The 26,671-nt window shown below is 34.9% G+C and overlaps 1 protein-coding gene across 9 annotated transcripts in view; it reads left to right on the top strand.

Annotated features, from left to right (window-relative positions):
* CAMK2D (calcium/calmodulin dependent protein kinase II delta) overlaps nucleotides 1-26,671 on the top strand; it is a 323,725-nt gene that overhangs the window by 210,494 nt on the left and 86,560 nt on the right. For 6 of the 9 annotated variants that reach the window (XM_021706083.1, XM_008072333.2, XM_021706082.1 and 3 more), the window contains exons 5-6: nucleotides 22,602-22,667; nucleotides 26,284-26,356. In XM_021706083.1, coding sequence (XP_021561758.1) covers nucleotides 22,602-22,667; nucleotides 26,284-26,356 — 139 coding nt within the window. The remainder of the gene's footprint in view (nucleotides 1-22,601; nucleotides 22,668-26,283; nucleotides 26,357-26,671) is intronic. The other 3 variants (XM_008072334.2, XM_008072337.2, XM_008072331.2) reach the window with 1 other exon arrangement.

Here is a 26,671-nt window from a genome sequence, read left to right as displayed (position 1 = left end):
GTAGTGCATGCCTGTAATTCCGGCTACTCAGAAGGCTGAGGCAGAAGGATCGCCGGAGCCCAGCAGTTTGAGGCTGTGGTGGCTGGGAGCGGCCACTGCACTCCAGTCTGGGCGACAGAGTGAGACTCCAACGCAAAAAAAAAAAAAAAAAAAAAGATCTACCAACTTTCTCTGTAAAGAAACTAACAATATAATTCATGTTTTAAATCCCTAATTGTTAGGAAATCCATAAGCAAAAGTGATTTTACATAACTAAAATATTTGTCAAAAAAATTCACTGAAGCTCATGTACTTTATTTCATAAAGAATCTCAGACCTTTCATTAGACACATTGCCTTTCATATATTTTAACTTTTGTGATCTAATAGCCAAGTTGTCAGCTAATTAGAGGTGAGATGTATAGTCCAGTAAGTACTAAATAGATAAACTGATTGCAGCAACAAGAAGAAAGAACTGACTGACTAAGGGAAGAAATAAGCAATTTTAAATGAGAGAAAAAAATCAAAGAAATAAGAGACTTGAGATGACGGTGTAGAGGCATATATGTCTGCCATTTCTATAGTCCTTAAGTACCCAAAACTATATAGAACACAAAATTCTATAATAATTATGATATTGGGTCATTAAGAAAGTTGTGTTTTTTATATTTAAATTAAGAATTCAAAGAATTTAAAGTATATTTTTATATAATCATCAAAATAATTAAATAAAAATTTGGAACTTTAAAGAAGTAATCTTGCAAATTGGACATAGAATTTATGAAAATAGTTCCATCCCTAATGATAACAAGCAAATGAAATGTTTCTCTAATTGTTTTACATTTGGTTGCATGAAAACAATGCATTTTAGCATACAGGCACTTAGCATTAGTCCGTATATTTTCTTTCTTTCCCCAGAGTGGATGGTAGTCATCAAACAATTATCCCACTTTTTTAAGTTCCTTATGACAGCGAATGAGGGGGATATGACTCTTCACTTCTGTGGTTTAACAGTCTACATTCTCCAAAGGAGAAAAATGATTACATTAATTACCTGAGGTTTGTGGAGCTATAAATATTAATGTAGAAAGCCTAATTGGCTGTTAAAACTTGAAGAAGTGAGTGCACAGATGCTCTGTTCATTTTTTTCTTCAGTTTGTTCCACCTATATGTCACACCACTTGCTGTTGACAAAGGAAGACATTCCTTGGTAAAACTGTGCCTCTAAAAACCTTTCTGGAGTTCTAAAATCCAGTAGTGACAGTGTCTTTCTGTAGCTATTAGGTTAATATTTCCATTTATAATGTTCTCTAGCCATTTTTGAATACACATTTAACATTTAACAGGGTTTAAGAGTTGGCAAATGGTGCTAGCATTTTTTCCATTGACGTCAACAGTGAAAAATGTTCTCACTGTCCAGTGAAATACTTCTGTCAAAATCTTTCTAAGATCTGGAGCATATCTTGCTTCACAGATTCCTTATAATGTCGACTTGAAAAGAGCATTTAATGATTGCATGATATTGAAAGAGAAAAGCAGTGTTTCAGTTTATGAACCAAGACTCAGACTTGGAAATAAGCTTGACTTAAAGGTGGTAAGGAATCAGGGCCTTTGGGTTCTAACACCAGCCCTTATTCTTAATGGCTGATGAACTGGGAAAGATTATCCCACTGTTCTGTGCTAGAACAGTCCTTTCTGATCTCTGAAAACTTATGATTTATTCAGATGCTATTTATGGAGTTAAATATGTGTTTGGTTAGGGAAGTACTCTGGTCATACTGCATTTTAGAATAGTAACTGTGGCAGCAGTGTGAAGAATATAATTGTAGAAAAGGAGAGATGAATTGGGAGATTGATTAGCAGTTGTCCAGGAGTTTATGTGAGATGTGGTTAAGCACTGAATTGTGGGATGGAAAATGAAGACCAAGTACAGGGGTATTTTGGAGACAGAATTTGGCAGAAGGTGGTAAACCACTGTATACAATGGTGAGGAAGAAAGTGGAGCCAATAATTTAGCTTGATGGGAGGAGTCATGCTCATTATAATTCTATTATGCAGATATAGATTAAGATGAATATACTTTTGCATAACCTGAAATGCCTTTGGATGTCCGTGAGACATCTACTGGAGGTAGTTAAAAAGGAAGGGAGTAATAGATGGAGAGAGAACAAGGTTATATAGAGATATTGATGAGGGACTCATTTATAAGCAGATAAGAAGGAGTCAGTAAAGGAGGAGATATTGAAAACACAGCAAAAAGATGAAGGAGTGAAGGGAAACTGAAGAGCAAAGCTCAGAAGGAAAGAACAGGAACAACCTGAAGAATAGTCAGTCCTTGTCAGCTAACAATATGTTTCCAGATAGTTTTTCTTTCTTCTGTAACATTTATATTAATGCAATTCTTATGTAAATGAGCTCTAAACAGCTTAGTCTCTGATTTAGTAGGCTATACTGTGGAGGTAAGAATGCATCATCTCCTGAAGCTTACCATGGTGGTAATTCCTTTTAAATAACAGATATTGAAACTGTTCCTTTTGGTTTTGATTTGGGAATTGTCCTGTTCCAGGTTTTTACCCATCTTGAAGTAAAACAATCTTGCAGGAATCAGAGCTAATATGTCTCTCTACATAAACAAGATTGATGTTGGCTCTTGAAGTTTTTTGAGAGTACATTTTTTTAGTTAATTGAATTTATTGTCTCCAAATTGGATTTCACACTTCACTAGTGCAGTCTGTGTTCTGTTAATAACCCTTATGAAACTAGTATCTCACATAAAAAGAGTGTAATATAGATAGATTGCTAGACCCATAGACAGATAACTATAGACAGATTTTACAGAAAGAGATTGGAAACTAACCTACTTATAAATAATAACTGAAATATTAAAATCACATAGTTTGTTTTTCTTACTTGTCATTTTTGTTTTTCTTACTTGTCATTTACACTAAGTGAATATTATTAAGAAAAATAATGATATTTCTAGCTTCATGTAGTTTCTAGAAAATTTTTTAAACTGATATAAAAGCATAAAAATTGATTTGTCTAATTCTCTGTCAGCTTAGGTGATGAGCTCTTAACAATTTTGAACTTTCTATTGAAAAGAATAACTTTAATAAAAGAAAGTATTTTAGTGTAAATTGCAAGTTTCTAATTAATTCCCTATTTCTATTATTGTAAGCCTTTTTAAAAGTCAGCCTTTTATATATTCGGAGGCTAAGTCTCATGAACAATTTATCTTTGTTCATATATGTCAAAGTGCAGACGTGTTTTCTTTTTTATTTCCTTAATGATTTTAATCTGAAATATTCTCAATTTTCTGACTGACATTTTTGCCAAAGCAGCTTTGAAACAATCTGACCTAGAAGGTTTCTATAAATATGCTTAGAAAATATTAGCGAAACAAGACAGGTGACAGGCAATAAGGACCTGATGTTTATTATGTCACTGGGCATGTGACCCCTTTGAAATTCAGAGTCTTTTACAGAGGGAAGGATGCAGAACAGATTGTTGTCAAAGTCAACCTAACATTTGGAGGCAAATCATCTGTAGGTAAGTCTAAGGAATTTTTTACATGTCTTGTTCTCCACAATCAAACCTCCCTCTCCAAACATAAGCAAAATGGTAGAGAAGCCTTGTTTATAGTAGAACTTTTATTGATAATTACTTTTTTATTTCTCTTTTCAAACATTTAAATCTTATTTTTGGCATTGGCAAACTTTTAACATAATGTCCATCACTGTCTTATAATGTCTCTGCCTATGTGTCCATTTTCAGAACTTGCAATTCTTTCAATTTTATTGTTTTCCATATTTTACTAGTGTCAAAGATAATTCCATACAGGTGATGTGCAATAAATGCTAGATATAATATAGCCCATAATGAAAGCCAATGCCTAGAATATGGTGAAAACTAAATAGGTTCTGTTTTATGTGTTATCTTTGTAGGATACAGTAGGTACTGTGATTAAGAGCATGATATATGAAGTAAGATCCATTTATGTGTCCCAGATGAGTTACTTTCTAACTTTGTGATTTTCTGCAACTTACCTATACCAGGCCTCACATTTTGCATCTCCAAAAGGAAGATAATGTCATTTTCTTCATAAGGTGTTTCTTCATAAGACAAGACAATGTCCATAAAATGCCCAGTAAAGCTAGTGCTGAATAAATCCTATATATCACTTTAGTTGTCAGCTATTGTTGCAAATACCCTCAGGTCATAAAGTCACCATTGGAACAGGGGTACTTTGATGTTTCCTACTTAGCTCTTCAGTTTTGGATGTCTCCCATTAAGGACTCTACAGTAGGCCAAAGACAAAGGAAGCAGGGCTAGACTAACTTTTCAAAAGACCAAGTCTCTGATATATTGGGTCTTTTGAACTATTTAAGACAATTTGTCTCCCAGCATCTGATCAGCCTAACAAAGAAAAGAAAAATCATAATGAAAAAGAGTTGTCTGGACACAAAGATGTGTTATAGGCTTCCAAAAAAAAGTAGTAATGGTAGAAGTTGGGAAAGATAAAATTCCTATGCTATGAAATGTATGCTTATAATTACTAAGCATGAATATTCATGTATAACTTTCCTCGTTGATCAATCTCAGAGGTACAAGCATTTACATGCTATGCTTCTTATTGCAATAATCTGACATCCCCTCCACCAAAAAAGTTGTGAAAGGTTGGAAGATGGAAGTTTAATCTGTTTGCTTATTATAAATGTATAGATGTCTATATACTGCCTTCTCTGTGCCATAATGTCTCTGGATAAATAAGACAATTGGAATAAATTACATCTTAACTAAAAGCTGTAAATTTTATTTATATTTTTATTTTGAACAAAGTACGGCATGATTTTAAAATATTTTCTTCACACAAATATAGTCTCTTCATTTTATAGGTAGAATTTTTGTTGCAAATCTCTATGCTGCATGACCTTCAAGAATAGAAGCAAGACATAATGGTTGACAGAAAAATCCCATGCTTTTCTATCGTTATGATAATAAAAAGATAGATAAATTTGTTGCCTTTTTTTAAACAAAGAGACCAATAGTTGTTTTGTGTTTACACATGATTAAGCTTATAATGCACTTAGCAAAAGACTTCGTGAGCTAAGCTTCAAATAGCAAAGTAATGGAAAAGAAATAGGGATATATATTATTTTCATGAGTAGAAAGTCTTCTGGTCTGTTCAGAGCTGCATTCTTTTTAAATTTTAATTTTTTTAACTTACAGGTAAAATTGTACAGATTCATGGTATACAAAATGGCATATATTGTATACATTGTGGAATGGCTAAGTCAAGCTATTCAACATATACATTACTTCACCATACTTATTTTTGTATATACTAAGGATAACTTAAAATCTAGTTTTTAAGCAATTTTTAATTATACAATATATTATTAACCGTAGTGTCTGTGATGTACAATAGATCTCTTGAACTTATTCTACTTGCTAACTGAAATTGTGTGTCTTTTAAGGAACATTTCTCTAATCCTCCCAACCCCCAACCTCTGGTAACCACCATGCTACTCTCAAAAAGTGAGTTCCACTTTTTGACACTTCACATATAAGTGAGATCCTTCAGTATTTATCTTCTCCTTCCTGGCTTATTTCTCTTAACATAGTGTCCTCCAGGTTCATTCCTGTTGTTGCAATTGGTAAGATTGTCTTCTTTTTAAAGACTGGTTGTGTTTACATACCACATTTTCTTTATCCATTCATCTGTTGGTGGACACTTAGATTGATTCCATATCTTGGCTCCTGCAAATAATGCTGCAGTGAACATGGGAGTACAGATATCTCTTCTTTTGGGTTTATATGCAATAGTGGTATTACTAAATCACGTGGTCATTATATTTTATTAACTTTTGAGGAATCTTCACACTGTTTTTCATAATGGTTGTATTAATTTACATTCCCACCATCCGTGTGCAAGGATTCCCTTTTCTCTACATCCTCACCAACTTTTATCTTACATGTTTTTGATAATAATCATGCTAAGAGGTGTGAGGTAATATCTCTTTCAAGAGGTGTGGATTAATATCTTATTGTTTGCATTTCCCTGATGATTAATTATGTTTAACATTTTTAAAAATATACCTGTTGTCCATTTGTATATCTTCTTTTTAGAATATCAATTCAGGTCTTTTGCCCATTTTTAAAAATCCAGTTGTTTGTTTTCTTGCTATTGAGTTGTTTGAGTTCCTTATATATTTTGTATGTTAACTCCTTATCTGATGTGTGGTTGGCAGATATATTTTTTTTCCATTCTGAAGGTTGTCTCTTTTAATGATTCTTTTATTGTTTGAAGCTTTTAAATTTGATGTAATCTCATTTGTCTATGTTTGCTTTTGTTGCCTGAGCTTTTGAGTGTCATACCAAGAAAATCATTCCCCAGTCCAGTGTTGTGGAGCTTTCCCCATATGATTTCTTCTAGTAGTTTTACAGTTTCAAGTCTTACATTTAAGTCTGTAATCTATCTTGAGTTGATTTTTGTATATGGTGTGAAAAGAAGACCTAATTTCATTCTTCTGCATGTGAATATCCAGTTTTCCCAACACCATTTATTGAATAAATTGTCTTTTTTTCCTTGTGTACTCTTGACATCTTTGCTGAAAACAGTTGATTTAAGTGTGTGGATTTATTTCTTGACATTCTATTCTGTTCTATTGGTCTGTGTGTCTGTTTTTATGCTAGGACCATGCTGTTTTTGTTACTGTAGATTTGTAATCAAATTTGAAATTAGATAGTGTGATGCTTTTAGCTTTGTTCTATTTGTTCAAGATTGCTTTGGTCATTTGGGGTCTTTTGTGGTTCCATAAAATTTTAGGATTGTTTTTCTATTTCTGTGAAAATTTTATTGGAATTTTGATAGGGATTGCACTCAATTTGTAGATCATTTTGGACAGTATGGTCATTTTAACAACATTAATTCTTTAACTGAATAGATTTCCATTTGTTTGTGTCTTCTTCAACTTCTTTTATTAATGTTTTATAGTATTGAGTATATAGATCTTTCATCTCTTTGCTTAAATTTATTTAGGATTTTTTCATAACTATTATGAATGAACCTTTTTATTTTTTAAATAGTTTATTGTTAGTGTATAGAAATGCTATTGATTTTTGTATGTTGATTTTGTATCTTGCAACTTCACTGCATTTATTTACTGGTAGAACTTCATTCTTAACTAGTTTATCTAGATTATATTCACCATAAAGAAAAAACAATAGAAATTTCATTATAAAGTACTTATAATTTGGGGAATCTGTTTATACATTTGTATTTTATTATTGCTACAAATTTATTTTTTAAAACTACAGTAGTTTAAAGGCTATTTTAACATTTTCTGTAGACATATTATCCTAGAAAGAGTAGAATGTATGAATTCTGACCTTTGGAGAGGGTTTTGTACTATAATGATTTAGATTAAATATTGACCAATTCTCTCAAATTATTGTGTGAGATATTTAAAAGTGAATTACTTACAATTCTGGTAACAGGTGTATTGTTTTATTTTATAGTAGTCTATGTCTAAAGCAAATTTTGAATGCACTTTTAATTGCTCTCTAGCAACACACACAACTTGCATGTGGTCCTTTCAGCCATTTTCCTACATTATACCAAAATTATTAGAACAAAATTGGATATGTCATGTAAAATAGTGAAGTTGGATCCTTACTTCAATGTAAAAATATTAACTCGGAATTAATAAAAAACCTAAATGTAAGAGATAAAACTATAAAATTCTTAGAAAAACATATAGAAGTGAATCTTCATGACATTGGATTTACCAACAAATTTCTTGGATATGACAGAAAACCACAAAAGGAAAAAAATGGACCTCTCTCATCAAAATTAAAACATTTGTATATCAAAGGATATTATTAAGAGAGTAAAAAGTTAATCACAGAATAGGAAAAAATATTTGCAAATAATACATCTGATTAAGGATTAATATCCAGAATAAAGAGCACATCTAACTCAACAACAACAAAAAGGAGAACTCAAATAAAAAATGGGGGAAAAGTCCAGCCACAGTGGCTCATGCCTGTAATCTTAGCATTTTGAGAGGCTGAATCAAAAAGATTGTTTGAGTCCAGGCATTCAAGACCAGCCCAGGCAACATAGTGAGACTTGGTCTGTATAAAAAATCAAAAAATTAGCTGGGCATGGTGGCACGCACTGAGGTGGGAGGATCGTCTGAGCCCAGGCAATCAAGAATGTGGTGAGCTGTGAAAATACCACTGCACTTCAGCCTGGGCAACAGAGTAAAAACCTGACTAAAAAAAAAAAAAAATAGTAAAGGTTTTGAATAGACATTTCTTCAAAGAAGATATACAAACAGCCAATAAGCACACAAAAACAAATTCAGCATTAATAATTATTAGGGAAATGCATATCAAACCTCCGTGAAATACCATTTCATATCCATTAAAATTACTATTATAAAAACAAAACAAAAAACAAAAATAACAAGTGTTGGCAGAGATATGTAGAAACTGAAACCCTTGTATGTTGCTAGCAGGAATGTAAAAGACCAGTCACTATGAAAAGCAGTTTGATAATTCCTCACATAGTTAAACATAGAATTTGTATATGATCTAGCAATTTAACTTATCAGTATATACCAAAAAGAATTGAAAACAAGGACTCAGACAGATATTTATACTCTGATTTATGGCAGCATTATTCACAACAACCTTTAAAAGGTGGAGACAACCCAAATGTCCATCACCAAGATGAATGAATAAACAAACTGTGGCATACACATGCAATGACATATTAATCAGCCTTAAATAGGAATGAAAGTCCGACATATGCCACAACATGAACCTTGAAAGCATCATACTAAGTGAAAGAAGCAGACACTAAAGGGCAAATATTGTATGGCTCTATTTATATGAAGCATTTAGAACAGGCAAACTCATAGGGACAAAAAGTAGGGTAGAGGTTACCAGAAGATGGAGAGAAGGGATAAATGGATGACTGTTTTTTTAATGAGCACAGTGTTCTGTTTGGATAATCAAGTATTCTGGAAATAGTCACACAACATTATGGATGTACTTAATGCCATCAAACTGTGCACTTAAAAATTGTTGAAAGAAGCCGGGCTCGGTGGCTCAGCCTGTAATCCCGCGCCTTTGGGAGGCTGAGATGAGTGGATTGCCTGAGCCCACGGGTTCGAGACCCGCCTGGGCAGCGAGACCTCATCTCTACAATAAATCAAAAAATCAGCCGGGCGTGGTAGTGTACGCCTGTAATTCCGGCTACTCGGAAGGCTGAGGCGGAAGGATCGCCGGAGCCCAGCAGGTCGAGGCTGCGGTGGCGGGCAGTGGCCACTGCACTCCAGTCTAGGCGACAGAGTGAGACTCCAACTAAAAAAAAAAAAAAAAATTGTTGAAAGAATAAATTTCATGTTACATGTATTTTACCATAGTTTAAAAAGTATTACTTGTCCATAAAAAAAATCGAGACACCTGAACACACATTATGGATTTATTCTATTTATAGATCTTATAGTTTAATATAAAGTTATTGGGTTGTTTTGTTTTGTTTTGTTTCTTTCTTTTTTTTTTTTAAGTTGGAGTCTATATACAGTTTTATTAGGATTGTAAAATTTAGAAATACAAAGTTTTACTTGGGGGTCTGAGATTTTCTTCTTTATCACAGAATAATAGATATAGGATCTAAAAATCTCAGTAGTTTGTTCTGGGTCTGCACATGTATAATGTTCATTCCTTGACTCTAGTCTACCTTTCTGATGGTTTGATCTTAATGTCAGTGTATGTGATTATTCATTAGCTAGTTCAGTCACTAGATATTTCTTGCATGCCTGCTATGTGTATGTTCTCTGCCACACCCTGGGAATACAGTGATGTACAGGACAGAACAGAAATTGTAATGGCTGGGGGACAAGGAGATAGATACTAAGTGAGCAAGTTATTTCAGCCAGATAATTTTAGTTCTAGTGCTATGAAGAAAACCATGATGTTTGGTGAGTGATTAGGAACTGATGGCTAATTTAAAGAGAATACTATGAGGTGTCAGGCACAAAAACCTAAAATAGAGAAACTCTGGAAGTAGAGATTCTACCCAGAGAGAACGAGTACAACTCTAAGAAAGAGATCCCTAGCAAGGAGCAGAGCGAAGGTCAGTGTGGCACAAAATGCCACAAGCACTAGGGTGTGGGACTATAAAATCGTGCATGAGATAGGTATGGGCCAGAGCTCAAAAGGCCTTGTAGGCCAGGAAAGGAATTTCCATGCTATACTGCGTGCTTCGGGAAGGCGTTAGGGGTTTAAAGATGGGAATGAAATAATCCGATTTCATTTTACAAAGCTCTCTCTTTCTGCAGTGTGGTAAGGGATTATAGGAAGGCAGAATGGAAGTGGGGAAATGGGTATTGCAGGAGTCAAAGAAAAAAATGGTAGTGATTTGGGTATGGGTGAGGGCAGTAAAGAGGGGAAAAACTTGTATTTCACCTTCATAAGGTAAATTGGACTTTTAAAAATGACTGAATCCTGCATATAGTGCAAATGTGTGAAGAATGTTGGACATTCAGAGATTTAGGAAAGAACATGGGTTTTAAAAGGAAAGTGATTCCTGCTTCCTTCACTGGGCCAGAATTGCTAGAGCTGATTCATTGTCATGAGATGACTTCTTTAGCTACTTTTCCCTTGGGAAAAAGGGAGTGACTTCACTTCTCCTCTTTATCCTGAATTGCTCCTGTTCTGTGTAGGAAGTAAAGATAATATTGGAAGGAAAAGGTAATAACTTCACAGAACAAACTAATAGAAGTTAAAACATTCTACAATGAGAAAAATATATAGAAATTCTGATTGATATTTCAGATTGTCAAAAAATACAACAAAACCTTCCAAAGGTGAATCTGAGCTCATTACTAGCTTCTGCTAAATTTTACTCTGTTCTGTAGGAAGCCAGACTCTTGAGTTCAGAGAAGATTCTACATTTCCATCTTTGTTCCACATTTCAACATTCCCAGAATTGAAATGAACCTCAAACTGAGGTGAATCTGTCATCTGGGTGGCAAAGGTCATGATCTATGACATCTTGTCTTGCACAGATGAGTTCAAACCAGTACACTACGGTACTGACTGAAAACATTTCAAATCATAGATTTGTCTGCAGTAGTGACCTTAAGGCAAGATATTTTTGGTCTGATTAGTGATTGACCTCATCCTGTAGTTAAAAGTCTTTTTTTTTTGAAGAGTCTTTAACTGTCTTAACTGCTTTCATGTGATGTTTTAACTGACTTATTTGTAGTATTAGCCAAGCATTTATGCTTTGAAAAATTTGAATGGGTACCCTTTTATGTATTACATGGATATTTGTTATATCTGATGATATCCTCTCTTATATTATGTATTTTCTAGTTTTTTTTTTTAAAGAATATCACATTCCTCATGTAACATAAGGCCTAATATATAGACTCTTAGTATATAATTGTTAAAAGAATAGTGTACAAATTACTGGAAGGCTAAAAATCTAAACTCCCCCTTTAAAGGAAAATATTAATAAAAATTCGTAGCTTCACTTTTCTGTTTTAACTGATTACATATTTGCATCTTCTATTTCACATACTGTTTAATTCAACTGATGTTTATTGAGCTACAAATGTGACTCAGACGGTGTGTTAGGCCCACATGTTAGGCTCAGGGGATACAAAAAATGAGTACAACATGGTTCTTGTCTTTCATTGTCTTGAAGTTTAATAAGGGATGTAGTTATGCAAGCAGATGGTCTCAGTGTCATGTGAAATTTAAATCACACAAGCACAGTATGCTAAGAGAGCACAGTAGATGGATTTCAGGGAAGGATTTCTAGAGGAAATATGGGTTCTTTCTTAAAGAATGTTTAAGCTCAAGGAAAGCAAAATCAAGATTGCCTAGTCACTACTGGCAAGGAATTGCATTAAAAATACATGGAGAAATATGCAACTAACCAAAGTCCCAGGCAATTTATGTGGAATTTGAAAGCTGGAGAGCTTAATAAGTAGTGCCAGGGAGTAGAAATTCAATGTATGTCAAGGTAAGGACTGAAACTTTATACTCTGGCCAATCAGTGTTAGCTCTTTGAGGAAGAGGTCACTGATGCCTTGCAATTGCACTTTAAGCACATATATGCAAATGAATCTAGTAAAATTGTTCCAGGTTAAAGAATTCTTAATATAGGAACATTTTATAAGTGGAAAAGTAGATATTTAACAGTTACAAATGGGAGTTTAAAGAAGCTTAGTTATTGGCATGAGTCTCTACTTCTTAGATTCCATGAGGATTTTTTAAATTCTAGATTAGCTTACTTCAACACTATCACAGTTTGTAATATTTTTCATTAAATTTTTCTCTCCTCCTTTTCGCAAAGACTGCCAATGCTAACAATTGCTTAAGCAAAACATAAAAGTTGATATTAAGTATATTTGAAGGGGGGATGTGATACTGTGCTGAGGTTGCTTATTCTTACTGTTCTTGACGCAATAAAGAGTTGAATATAGATATACTCCAGACTAGAAAAATGGAGCTAAACAAATGGCTTCTAAGTGATCAAGGAAATAGAATTCTGCCACCACCTCTTCCCCACGGATCCCAAGAGAATCACCTTTCCTTCTCCAACTTTAGAGATCTACAGGATAGCATCGTCTACCAGTCTATCCAGGACACTGAAACATTCTAGCATGTCCTTCTTAGAGTCCATCAAACTGGCTCAGGATTTCCACAACACTCCCTTCCCTGTAGGAATAAGGCTAGGAGAGGGGGAAGAAAATTCAAGAACCAGAAGGGAGGCGTCTGTGAGAAACAAGGTGAAATAAAGCTTTCAGTGAAAGAAAACCCACACATTAGACCATAAACACCCAGATCCAGAGTGTCTTTGTATGCTTTCCATCTGACATCATGTGCAATCTGATTTGCATTGTAGTAACTCAACATCTGTATTCCAGTGGTAAGTTGCCGTTAGTGATACCTACAAATACAGTGTTTAATATTTATGTAAAAATACATTTTAAGTACATGACTAAATATCATACTGTCTTATTGTTTAATGGTGATAAAACCACTACTCACTGTGAATAAAGAGTTTGTAGTTCTGCAATAATGAATCAAATTAAATAAAGCTGTATATTTTTGAGAACCTAATAGTCTATTAAAAAACAACTACAACAACAACTTACTGAACCAGATGATTAAACCAAGATTCAGTAAATTAGTTGCCTAGCACAGTGGCTTACACATAATAAGCAAGCAACAAATAATATTTTTTGATTCAGCAAGCAATTATTACATTCAAGCACATTTTCTCTTACTAAGCTATTAGAATAATACAAAATGAAGGCAACATAAGATTGTGTAGTTCTTTGTAAGCAGCAATTAAGTATAGATGTTACTCCTTTTACATATTACCCTGAATAAAATTCCTTGAAGAAGTTGGTACAAATAACATACAAATATGTAAATAAATGAATAATTTGTAAATTGACAATTTGAATGATCTTGGAAAGGTCAATCTTTCTATTCTAGGTAGGCAATATGTTAAGGCGAACAAAAAAAGATTTCAAATAAGTACTTAACATGGCAATTTGCGTGTGGCATGCTAATGCTTGGCCATTTCTTAATGAATCCCTGGCAGAATTTCTCATTAGTAAAGAAGTCAAACAAGGCTCTATTACCTTTTATTTAAAAGAAATATAGTTTTTCTTCCTGAGAAAATTGTTCCATAATTCAGAAATATGGCTCTTCAGACTACCCTTCTCTTTTCTAATTAAACTGTATTACTGTAGCTATGCTGTGATGCTTACTTTTTAAAAAAATCTATTGAAAATCTTATGTCTAATAAAAAGTCACTAAAAATTGACAAGGCAAATGCGGCTATTTTTTTTACGTTTGCTAAGTGAGCATGTATGTTGACTGAATTTTAAACATGTGAGAGTGAATACACAATCTTTTATAAACAAAATCCAGTTTTTTTGTTTTACCTCTTCTGCATAGGCAAAACATTTCCTGTTGAGGAAACAAACAAACAAAAGTTCCTGGGGCAAGATCAGGTGAATAGGTTGAGTTGAGCATGGGTTCATGCCATTTTGGGCCAAAAACTGCTTGAACACCTAACACAGTGTAGGCAGGTGCACTCATAAATAAATCATCCATCATGAAATGGGCAAACATGTTGAAAGAATCTAAAAAAAAAAAAAATTCACTGAAGCTGAACGCAGCCTCTACAACACTAGCTGGTACACTGATGCCAGTGGTTTCCTAAAACGCTTACTTGTTGGTGGAAGCCTGTACTACAAGGGGCCAGTGAGCAAAACAATAATTCTGTTTTTGGGGGAGAGTCCCTCTCATATGCATTCATGAGTGCAATAAACCATTCGTTAATATTGCAGAGACCCTGTAAAAAAGCAGTCTGTTGTTCTTTGTTATGTATAGTACATTGGCAACAGACTACTCAAGCTGAAGCATGGTAAACTTGTGAAGATTGAATGCTAAAACTAGAAACAATTACTAAATCACTTATTTGCTCTTGGTTAAATTTAAAGGTTAGGAATAAAACCAGTACTAACTCTCAGTGTTTTTTAAAAAGAGATTACTACTCTCGGCATCCCCTCAGGAAGCTTTGTTTTTCTAAGCCTGTGTGAAAATTAATCCGGCATTATCTTTTTAAAAAATCTAGCTTGGCCAGGAGCAGTGGCTCATGCCTATAATCCCAGCATTTTGGAAGGCCAAGGTGAGAGGATTGCCTGAGCCCATGGGTTCAAAACTAGCCTGGGCAACTTGACGAGACCTCATCTCTACAATAAACCAAAAAATTAGCCAGGAATGGTGGCACATGCCTGTAGTTCCAGCTACTTGGAAGACTGAGGTGGAAGGATCACCTGAGCCTAACAGTTCAAGGCTGCAGTGGCCAGGAGCTTGCCACTGTACTTTAGCCTGGGTGACAGAGTGAGACTCCAACTCAAAAAAAAACGAAAAACAAACCAAAAAATCTAGATTGACTTAAGCCTTCATTCAGTTAAATGGGGAGATATTGTGAGACTAGAAATGAGCTACTAGTTTCCTGTGTAAGAGCAGTCACTAGAGCATACCTGGAAGCAGTTGGTAGATTATAGGAAGCTGAGTGCATTTGGGAGAAGCTAGCCTCCGCAAGTTCCTTTAGTAATAAGATATATCCTGAGTATTGTGAGGAATAAGAGGAAAGATATGGGCCAAATAAGAGATTGAGGTTTCTGCTTCCAATTCTCCCCTTTTCCTCCCCTCTCTCCAGTTGAACCCCCATTTCTGCCTGCGTGTTACTATCCACATTTCTTCCTCATTTCTGTAAGGTCCTCTTGGAGCAGCACCTCCTCTGTGGAAGTTTCTCTCACTCCCAGAAATAATTTTTTATTTTCTCCTTTCTTTTCTCTTAGCCTTTGTGAATTTATTATTCACTCTTCATTTCTTGCATGTCCTTTGTATATTATAACTTCCTGAATCTATATTGCAGTGATCTGGAGCCTTCTGTGAAAGCATAGAAAGTGGAGGAAGTAGCAAGAATTCTTTATAAACTGCAATAAGTGACGAGATGTGACAGGACACCCAGGCTTCCCAGCTGGCATTGGGCATCAACTGGTGTATTGCTCCAGTGTGGATGTTACTTACTGTTTATTCATCAGTGAGTCCACACACAGAGAGTCCACATATGTCCCATTTTGTGCTAATTTTTCTTCCTCTCATCATGCCAAAAAGATGAGTGTTGGCTGAAACTTTTGCACTTACAGGCACACCTACTTCCTCTGTAAATAAGATGATTCCCTAGTCTAGGATTTGCCAGGCCTTACAATTTCTGGCTTTAAAAATAGACCTATGCTTTAGTTAAAGCATGTTCCACAGGAACATAATTTTTGATTTATGTTTCTTTTTTCTCCACTAGACCAGATGCTTGGTGATAGAACTTACAACTCAGTTCTTTGTATCCCTGTCTGTTGGCATGGGCAAGCCTCATAAGTATGAGGGTTAAAGTTCAGTAACATTTGTAGCATTTGTATATAAATGATTCTAGCCTGTAGGTAACAAGTTCAACTCTTCATGAAGTTATTTGTATTAGCAGCAAAAAAAATCTGTGCCAACAAATGAGTCTCCATCTGGAGAACCTGTCAGGCCCTCTTCTGGTATCCCCAGCTTCTCAAAACAGCAAGCAAAGTGGACAAGCTTGCAGCCATATAGAGCTTGATCCTTTCCTTTTTAAACAGTTACACATCCATGGGGATCAACAATATGTCCTCTCCAGCGGAAGGTCTGTTGATCTCCTGGCTCTTCAAGACTGATGAATTGTAGAATCCCCTTATGTCTGACGTCTTGTAAACCCCCAATGTTTCAGAATCTGGAAAACCTGCTGTTTTAAAGGGATATATCAACAAATCAGTAGCTTCAACATCTGTCATCTTTATTCCAATATTCTCTCTGGAGTATTGTTAGAAATATACTTGAATCTGAACTTTGGGGTACAAATTTACCCATCATGTACAGTAGCTTTGCTGCTTTATAACATGATATACACATTTTGTGGTTAAATAAAAGCTCAATTTTCTAGTGACTAATGCCAGCTTTTTGCTGAGATACAGAAACTGTTTCAACCCAGTTAACTTGCTAAGCAAAATTTAACTGTGTTAATAATTTTAATCAAAGGCATTGCCTGGGCATTATCAGTGAACACTTACTTTTATAGGAAGATTCAGCCTAACCCCAGTAGGATTCCTAGGCTGTTTCAATACATGTAAAAGAGTAATGATATATAGCTTATCAGGGGATGATACTTGGTTAGTAACATACATCAGAGGGCTAATGGCAGATATATTTTTTGAGTGATTATAATTTTTCTCTAAGGAATACCCAAACATAATAAGTAGCAAAATATGAGCAAAATTATAATAATACAAGAAATAATTTAAATGGCAATGATTTTAACATACAAATAAAAAAAATCATGCCTACATTATATTGCTTCTAACTTAGTCTAGTGAATGACAAGAGGTAACATAGGTGTTGAGATTTTAATTTATCTTTTATACAATAATACCTCTGATAGGCTTACTGAATTTCAATCATTAATACATAATCTTTCCATGTACACAAAATTGTCTCTAATCAGGTGGATTTTTGTACTCTTTTAAAAACATGGGCCAGGTGTAGTGGCTCATACCTGTAACCCTAGTGCTTTGAGAGGTCAAGGCAGGGGGATCGCTTGAGGCCAGGAGTTCAAGACCAGCCTAGGCAACATAGCGAGACCATGATTCTACAGGAAAAACAAAAAACCCCAGATGTGGTGGCAAGTACTTTGTCATCCCAGCTACTCGGGAGGCTGGGGCTGAGGCAGGAGGGCCAAATATATATATAACTTAATGATTGCAAGTTACTAACTCTTTGCACTCAGAGACATCTTGCGGATCACCTACCAGCAACTCAACTGCACCTTTTAACCAAACAGTGAAAAACAAACCACTTCATATTAAATAGCATCATGTTGGAACTATAGATTGTAATGATATTTGACTTATATTGGAATTGTGGACATTGAGGAACTTATTTATAACCCCCAAAAATCAAATTTTATATTTTACATGTTTCTCACTTGTGGTAACATGAGAAACAGTCACCAACATGCATTGCAGGTTCACTGATACATGTTGTGCAATAGTCGTTTGTTTGACGTCTTCCACCTGGTGTTTGTCAATTCGAGATCAGAAGATTAAAAAAAAAGAAAAGTGGTTAGGCCTCTTCAACCTCAGATTTAAGCTTAAATAGTCAAACCAAAAAATTGTGAATTGATGCATCTAGTTTCCTTTGCTCATTTAATTATTTAATCATTTATTCACTTAGCAAACATCTATTAAGCTCCTTCTGTGTGCTAGACACTGTGTGAAGTGCTGAAGATACAATATTCCATCATTCATATTCTCTGCCTGACAGACCCTTACACCAGTGGTTGGCTTGATTTACTTTTCATCCTAGAGTGTGGTGCTAAGGAGACCTACAGTTTTCATTGTATCCCCATAGTCTTTGTTCCCTTAGCTCAATGGTTCTCTCATGGATCCTTAGGGAACCACTGAGGTGACAGGAATGATGGGATTGGCACACTAATTGCCACACTAACAAGGTTCTGTAGATGACACCTAGTATAGGGCCTGGTGCTGACAGTCTTGCCCCATGCACATAGTGATGGATTGTTCAGCCAAGAAAGCCAGTAACACTCCTGTGAATGAACTCTGATCCACTTCACTCTTATCAATGACTTCACTCTTATCAATGACTTCACTCTTATCAATGACTACTAACCTCACGAGCAGTCAAAAAGTCTGACTTCAATCAGATGATTAAAGACCATAAAAGCGGGAATTTCTTTATGCCCATATTCTTCCTAGTTTTTTTGCATGGTCCTTTGGGCTATCTAGACCCTTGACTTACTCTTCTCCTACTTTTCAAATTGTGTCCAGAGGCAAGCTATTAGGGCAGCACAGACTAGAAAAAACAAGCCCTTTTTCTTTTTTGTACTGTGTATTCTTGGGAAAAGTCCTTAATCTCCATTACTTCAGTTTACTTATCTGTAAAATGGAAATAGCACTACTAGTATTTACTTCATAGGGTTGTTGTGTTATAGTCTCTAGAGCACTTAGAAATGTTCTTGGCTGTGGCATATTGTCTCTTCAGGTAGCATCACAGAATACCATAGCCTGAGGGGGCTTGAACAACAAGCATTTATTTTTCACAGTACTGGAGGTTGAAAGACCAAGATCAGAGTAGCAGCATGGCCTGGTTCTGATGAGGCACTCTTCTGGGTTGCAGACTGATGACTTTTCATTTTATCTATCCCCACATGGAGAAAGAGGGGAAAGAACTCTTGGGTTCCTTTGATAAGGTCACTAATTTCATTTATGAGGGTTCCACTCTCATGACTTAATTACCTCCCAGAGGCCACCACCTCCTAATACCATCATTTTGGGGGTTAGGATTCCAACATATGTGTTTGGGGAGAGGGGCACAAATACTCAGTTCATTGTATACATGGTAAGCATTCAGTGACTATTTGCTGTTATTTTTATGGTTCAACAAATGAAAGGCTGTGTGCTGAGTACCATGCAGGTGACATAGATGTGTCATCCTTACAACTTCTGTCTTCCTCATTAGACAAAGACATACCAGTCACCCAAATGCAAGGCAGTGTAAGATATCTTTTTTGACAAATATCTGATTGTGGTGATTCTTTGTTTAACTGCTTAATGAGCCCCTGATACATCTAGTCAGAGCCTTGGATTTCAGGCCTGGTGGTCCCAGCTCACTGGATTTTTTCCCTCCCAGCTTTACACATATCTTCCAGGAGGATTTCTTCTTTTCCCAGGAGATATTCTCAGTCCTTCCCTGGCAAGATTTCCTCCTCACTAGCTGGGCCCTATGGTTGGTTCCTGTTTTGCAACTCAGCTCCCACCTGAGGTTGCTGGCTCTCTCCAGCCCTTTGGGCACTGGTTCTAATCTACAAGTTGGTGCTATTTCTTGGGTAACCACAGCACCATTTTATTTTTAAAAGTCCAGTCTTAGACTTTACCAGCTGCTAAGCCTCATTGTCAAAGCTGTATTACTCATGACATTTTATAAATGTTTTATTCAAGATAAATAAACTTGAATAAACGTGAAACTACTTTTGACCATTTCTGTTATGTCACAAACACATGAACTAGAAACAAAAGAACAATTCATTATGCAGGGTAATACAGTGTGAATCAACATCACTATAAATAACAATAGCAACAACACAAAAATATGTATCTTTCTGATATGTGGAGTTTTATCTTTTCATAGTTCTTGTATTCTGTAAGCCCTAAGGTTCTTGAGATTCATAAGTGGTAATTAATGCTTCAAGTCTGTAATTGATATATTTCATGTAGCAGAACTCTGACAGCAATTTATTCACAAAATCTTTAATTAGTTATTTAATCTAACAGTTTTATTCATGAGAATGATTTAGTTTGTGGCATTATATGAAATTTCATATAGCATACCAAAAATTTTCAAAAATATTCAATAACTACTGCTTAATCTTGTGCTCCATTAAACAATAATGTAAGTATAGAAATATGTTAAAGTTAGAAAATTCATTAGCTTCTCTTTAAAGCAGCAAATTCAATTATAGCTTTAATCTTTTCCTTTTCAGACATTTATCATACATATAGCAAAAATGATAAAATGGTATCATTTGCATAAGGATTTTTTAAATAATGGGATGAATGGATGCCGGAAAATGAGAGAGAATGTTGTCAGTGATGGTTAACTATGTAATATGAAACTCAACGTAAAACTCTACACCCTTAGGTTTATTTAAAGCCATTATAACTAATTGAAAACTACCGTCATGCTAGTTCCACTGACTCTAATATTCTCCTTTAAATACAAACCCTTCGGAAATAAAACCTATTGCACTGTAGCAAAACTCTGGTGTGCGCATGATTGTTTTTCTTTTTAAGTTCCCGTAAAGTTCAGACTTAAAGTAAATGAAATAAGTCGAGGTCCCGGTGATCCAGGATTTGACAGTTCTCAGGGAGCAAACAATATGTTTAAGAAGCTATTGTAAACAGCAGCGATCTTATTAATAACAATGGACTTTGATCAATATTTATTCAACACTTTAACTATCTAAAACTGTTTATAATATATGCAGGTTTTCTAGGTACTTATGGTCCAAAACAAAGATAAATATGAATATATGTCAATTTATATTTTTACATTAATCACATTCAAAGAAAGAAATCTCATAAAACCCTTACCATCATTATAGGGACAACGATGGGTTCATTGAAAGTACTTTTTCTCTCTTTTGTTATTTTTGCAACTTAGATCTAAGACCATTGTGTAATTACATTATTATTATAGACTCTAATTGGAAAAAACAGCTATGCTATTAAATGAAATTACATGGACACGTGCCTATGTTTTTTTAGAACAAGCCTATGTGAAGCCTTATATGATTTAGGTACACATTTTCTATGTAAAAATAATAGGACTGGAAATAATGACTGACATTAAAGGACTTTTAAGTTTCCAGAATATAATTGAGAGAAGTTGCACAAATATTCAGACAAATTTTCTTTTTTTTTTTTATATCCCATATTTTCTTTTTAAGAAGAGAGAGTCGAAACGAGACTAGTAACTGGTGTTCTCTGGGACATGCTGCCATTTGATGATGTTTCAGAACTTAAAGCAAACAAGTGAACAAAAAGAAAAATCACATTAGAGTCATTTTGTCTCATGCTATAGTGTTCATACACAGAGCTTTATGCCTGTGTCACTTAATACTTTTCCCAATGACTCATACCTTCTAAACTAGAAGGGTTGGCAGTGTAATTATTAGAAAAACTGCACGGTGGAGTGGTGGAGAGCACGGGCTGTAAAGTGAATGGCCTACCTGTCCACAAAGCCTGTGTGATCTTGGGCAAGTTACCTAACTTCTCTGGGCCTCCGTTTGCTCATCAATAAACTGGGCTAATGATAAACCTACCTTAGAGGGTAATTGTGAGGATTTATGAGTTACTATAGTGCTTAGTACATTGTGCAGCACATTGTAAGCACTCAGTAAATGTTAGCTCTTATAAGGTTAAGCCCCAAAGATGAAATTTCCTTTTAAAATGAAGTCAGGTCATAACAGAAGAAGAAATGTTTGAAAAATATATGAGGAAATTGTCCACCTCACTAATATTCAAGAAATTTAACATAAGATGACTTTTCTTTGCAATTAGATATTTTTCTTTATTGATAATAACTATTATTAGTAATGACTTGGACCTGTGGGCACCTTGACAATGTTAGGGGTACAATCATTCTGGAAGGCAATTTGCCCTGTCTTCCTAACAAAGTTTTTAACTGTGGATTTTTTTTTCATTCAAAAATTTTATCTTGTAGAAACACCCTCAAATATGCAAATACACTTGTGTGCACATGCACATACACACATGTATATCACTATTCATTACTATGTTATGTTAAATAGGGAAAAATGGTTCTGATGTGAAATGGTGTCCATGATTTAATTTAAACTGAAAAAGGCAATTAGCTTAATTATTTACATATTGTGTATGATCCCACTTTTGTGAGAAAAGCATGTATTTTTATGTATGTGTTTGCAAGGGGAAAACATACGTTTAAGGATACACACACATAAAAATTGAAAAGACACACAGAGAGATGCAGCCTGCAGACTCATACTCAACAGCCATGATGTGTGCCATCTACTTTTGTTCAGAAGAAGTTTCTACACTGTCCTCTGAATTTTGTCTGATATCAATATTTGGTGAACTGAAGTAAAAACTTTTATAAAAGCCAATTTCTTTAAACAGTATCGCTGAATATATTCATTATACACAGAGGATTGTGACCTCAGGATCTACTGATACAAAGACAAATTGAAAAGATGGAAAATGTTTAGAGTGATGGACATTTGACTTAACAAAAAGTCTCATGATGTTTTAAAATACTTTGTTTTGATAATTTTAAAAATAATCTAAAAAAAATTTCTGTATGAATACAGTTGCAAACCTATTAACACCTACGTTTTTCGTCTTTTGAATGTGATTATGTTGTGTGTCTTCACAGAGTTACTGGAGGTGAACTGTTTGAAGACATAGTGGCAAGAGAATATTATAGTGAAGCTGATGCCAGGTAAGTGACTTGTCCTGGACAAGATACAAGACTCACCATTCAAATAACACATGTTGGATATTTTTCTTTTTTTTCTTTTCTTTTCTTTTTTTCTTTTTTGAGAAAGCAGAATTTATTAAGAGGACAGAAAAGTTCCCAGAACAGGAGTGGATCCAGGGGGTTGCCTGGATATATTTCTTTACAAATGTATCATGACATAATACCATCTTGGATTTCTTCTCATGATGAGTTCTTTTAAATTGATAGTTCTCTCTTTGAAGGATCTCTAAAATGTTTTTTAGGGGAAAAATCCCTATGAATCTGGTCTAAACTTAATTTTATCTAGTATCTATAGAGTACATATTTATTAAAAACAAACCAAAAAAGAAATCCACCTAATTGGAATGACGTATACTAAAGCAATATATTTTTTAGCAAAGATCAGAGATCAAAGATTGAGGTCTTCTAGTTCCTACACAGATTTTAGGCTGCCCATGGATAGCCACTAGTCATGTGCAGCTATTTCAATTTCTATTAATTACAATGAAATACAATTAAAAATTCGATTCTCAGTTGGGCTAGCCACATTCTACCTGCTTAATAGCCACAAGTGGCCAGTGACTACCAGTTGACCAGACCAGATATAAAACATTTCTATCAACGCAGTAAGTTTTACTGAACAATAAGTATCCAGTCAGAAAACAAAAACAGACTGAAAAAAGCCTCAGTGGCCTTCCTAAAGCACTATTATTAGTTATCTAATTCTTTGGAAATTTCATTAAAACCCTTGGAATCCTGACTTGAAAAGTAATTATTTTAATTTGAAACTTCCTAGGCTACCCAAAGGCAACATTTTTGGAGTAAAGTAACATTAGCCACTGACTTAGACATTACTCGGATTCCATGGTATTAATTTTCCTTTGCATTTCTTATATATATATATTCTGTAACTGTCATTTATTTTGAAAAATCTGATCAAGGATGATTAGCTCCTTATAAGCCATGTAAATGAGATATTATGAAAATTCGGTTATTAACTCTGCCCCCATCCTCTAGTATTTCAAAGCTTCCCAAAGCTTGCTAGTCCCACCATAGTCTGACATTCAACAGATATCCAGCTGATATTGAGGTTTCCATTCCCTCCAAATTATACATGCTTATGCCTGCTCACTTCTAAATTTCAAATTTTTCTTCTTGGTTTAATGCTACTATGTATGGTATTCTGTGAATCTATCAGTATACGACTACTCTCTAATGTTTTGATGGAATTTTGTATGGCCAAAGTCAAATAGAAAGTAGTGTGTCACTTATACTACCATGAATGAATCATTGTTCCCAGAATCCTTACATTTGGTTCCCAAAGGGGACCTCAGAGCATCCCTGGAAGTAGCAATTTGCCCACTTGCCTAGAGAGAGTAATAATTTTAATCAAGGTAGTTAACAAGTTAGGGAATTTCATTAATTTTGCCTTTCAAAATTGGGGGGAAATTAAAATAGACTATTTTCATCGTTAAAGAGCTCTGTAGATAATAGGATATACTCTCTGGGTTGGATCATTTAAATTTGCATGCTTATATATTAAGTTTAAGAATTAATGACAGAATTTTTTTAGGATAAGTCCCACAGAAAAACAAAGAGAAGAAAGATTCTCTTCCTTGCTGCAAGCATAAAAAGATTTGTTAAAGTCTTTCTTTTTTTTTGAATTGGAGTCTCTCACTCCATTACCCAGGCTGGAGTGCAATGGCAAGCTCATGATCACCCCAGTTTTGACCTTTTGGGCTCCAGTGATCTTTCCACCTCAGCCTTCCAAGTAACCAGGACTACAGGCAGGCACTACCATGCCCGGCTAATTTTTTCATTTATTGTAGAGATAAGTTCTCGCCAAGTTGCCTAGACTGGTCTCGAATCCGTGGGCTCAGGCTCTCCTCTCACTTCGGTCTCCCAAAGTGCTGGGATTACAGGCTTGAGCCTCTGTGCCCAGCCAAAGTCTTTCTTACTAGTCCTCAAGAATTTAAGAATTGAATCCATTATCCTTATTAATATATAGTGTATTTTCTGTTATTCCCTAGGCCCAAAAACGTATATTTGTGGTTTCAGAAGAATAAGACAAATATTTCTAAAAAGTAATACAAAGTGAACATTATTGTAGAAGGAAGAGTCCTGTGGTTTAAAAATGATGGCAAACACTCAGATAAGCTATGTAGTCATATGAGGCCCTTTTTTTTTTAGTCTGTGGTTGAGTTCTCATTCTCTCACCCAGGCTGAAGCGCAATTGCAAAATCACAGCTCATGGCAGCCTTGACCATCTGTGCTCAGGCGATCCTCCAGCTCAGCCTCCTGAGGAGCTGGGACTATAGGCATGCACCACCACACCCAGCTAATTTTTAAATATTTTTTTGGAGAGGCAGTGTCTTGCTATGTTGCCTAGGCTGGTCTCAAACTCCTGGGCTCAAGCAGTCCTCTCTCATCGGCTTCCCAAAGTGTCCAACTCATTATGAGGCTCTTTTAGTGATATTGTCAAGAGAGTGAGAGCTAGAAAATCACAGGCATGATCAAACGTTTTGATATTTACATTGTAATAAATCAGATGATGATTGCTTTTTAAGAATTCCTATAGAGTAATATTTTTTTGTACAGTAAATGGTTAAAAGTGTCCTTATGAAAATGTTTGCTTAGTCTTTCAGTGAGTAAATGTAGTTCTGTACATACATTTGAACTGCACAGTGAAATGTACAAAATTCATCAGTGTGATACATTTTACATAATTGTATGTTGAACGACAGCTCTTGGGACCTTGTAGGTGCCGATCAAAGATATCTGCTCTCTAATTTAATTAGTAGTATATTCGACATCAGTGAGCCTTTAATAGGAATAGCATTAAATGTGCATTTTGACATAATAATAAGCAAAAGTTTTCTTTCACTGAAATGTATGGAAATGGTTTTAGCAACTACCAATGCTCCAGGGGACTTTAAAATTGCATTTACTTATTTTTTTGTAAGCTCCCTACCCCTTCCCCAGAGTATTTTGCTAAAGAGGGGTTTATTTTATGTATGGGTTTACTTTAAATTCTCCCTCTGTTATTGGAGATTTGCATCAGTTTTCCTATTATATACTCTACAAAAAGCAACACTTCTGAGTCAAAATGGTAAATGTGTCCTTCCTTTTTTTTTTGACCTGTGTTTCACCTGCCACTTCATCTGTGTTTACCCTGTTGTTTCAACACCTATGTTTAATTGTGACCTCAGATTTTAAACAGTTTAGATGTATACAAGAAATTCCTGGAAATTTTATATCTCTGAAGAATTTTCCCAGAACATTACAGGAATCATTTATATATTTTTTTCTTTATAAATGTTTGAAATTTCAACTTCTTTGTACATATGACTTAATTTATAGACTTACAGTGAAAAAAACACAGCTCAAATTGTTTTGTCTGATCATGTCACAAATTCTGTGTTGGATGTCATTTTTGTTAGAACCAGAATTAGCTTTATTCAGCATTATTTATTAAAGTGTAAAGCTAAAAAGTAAATAAATTTTTTGTTTCGTTTGAAGTTTCATTTTATTTCATATTCAATGTGATTATGTGCCTTTAAAACGTTCTCCCTTCCATTCTGCCCTTGTATCTTTGCAGTCATTGTATACAGCAGATTCTAGAAAGTGTAAATCATTGTCACCTAAATGGCATAGTTCACAGGGACTTGAAGGTCAGTATATGGAGTCCATAAATCTGAATCAAAGGAGTTTTGTTTTGTTTTTTATGGGGTAAGGGCAGAGGGTGGATATTTAAAATGGTTCCCTTTCTCAGCTTTTTTCTAAAATGAGTAAATGGTGAAATGATAATGCATGATGCCTCTTTCAGTTTGCTTATCTACAGGCTACATATACATCACAACAAAAAGAGAAGGACCACATTAAGAACACAACCTATTAAGTTTCCAAGCACTAACCTACTGAAGGCGGTTGGGGGCAGGCTTTCTTGAATTGTCTAGCATTTGCCTGGAGACATACTTGGCCTGTGA

The sequence above is a fragment of the Carlito syrichta genome, unplaced genomic scaffold (genome assembly GCF_000164805.1).
Source record: "Carlito syrichta isolate Samal-C Ts95f unplaced genomic scaffold, Tarsius_syrichta-2.0.1 Scaffold315125, whole genome shotgun sequence".
In the NCBI taxonomy this organism is placed as follows: domain Eukaryota; kingdom Metazoa; phylum Chordata; class Mammalia; order Primates; family Tarsiidae; genus Carlito; species Carlito syrichta.
The sequence above is the reverse complement of the archived record's forward strand: the minus strand, read 5'-3'. Positions and strand labels throughout refer to the sequence as shown.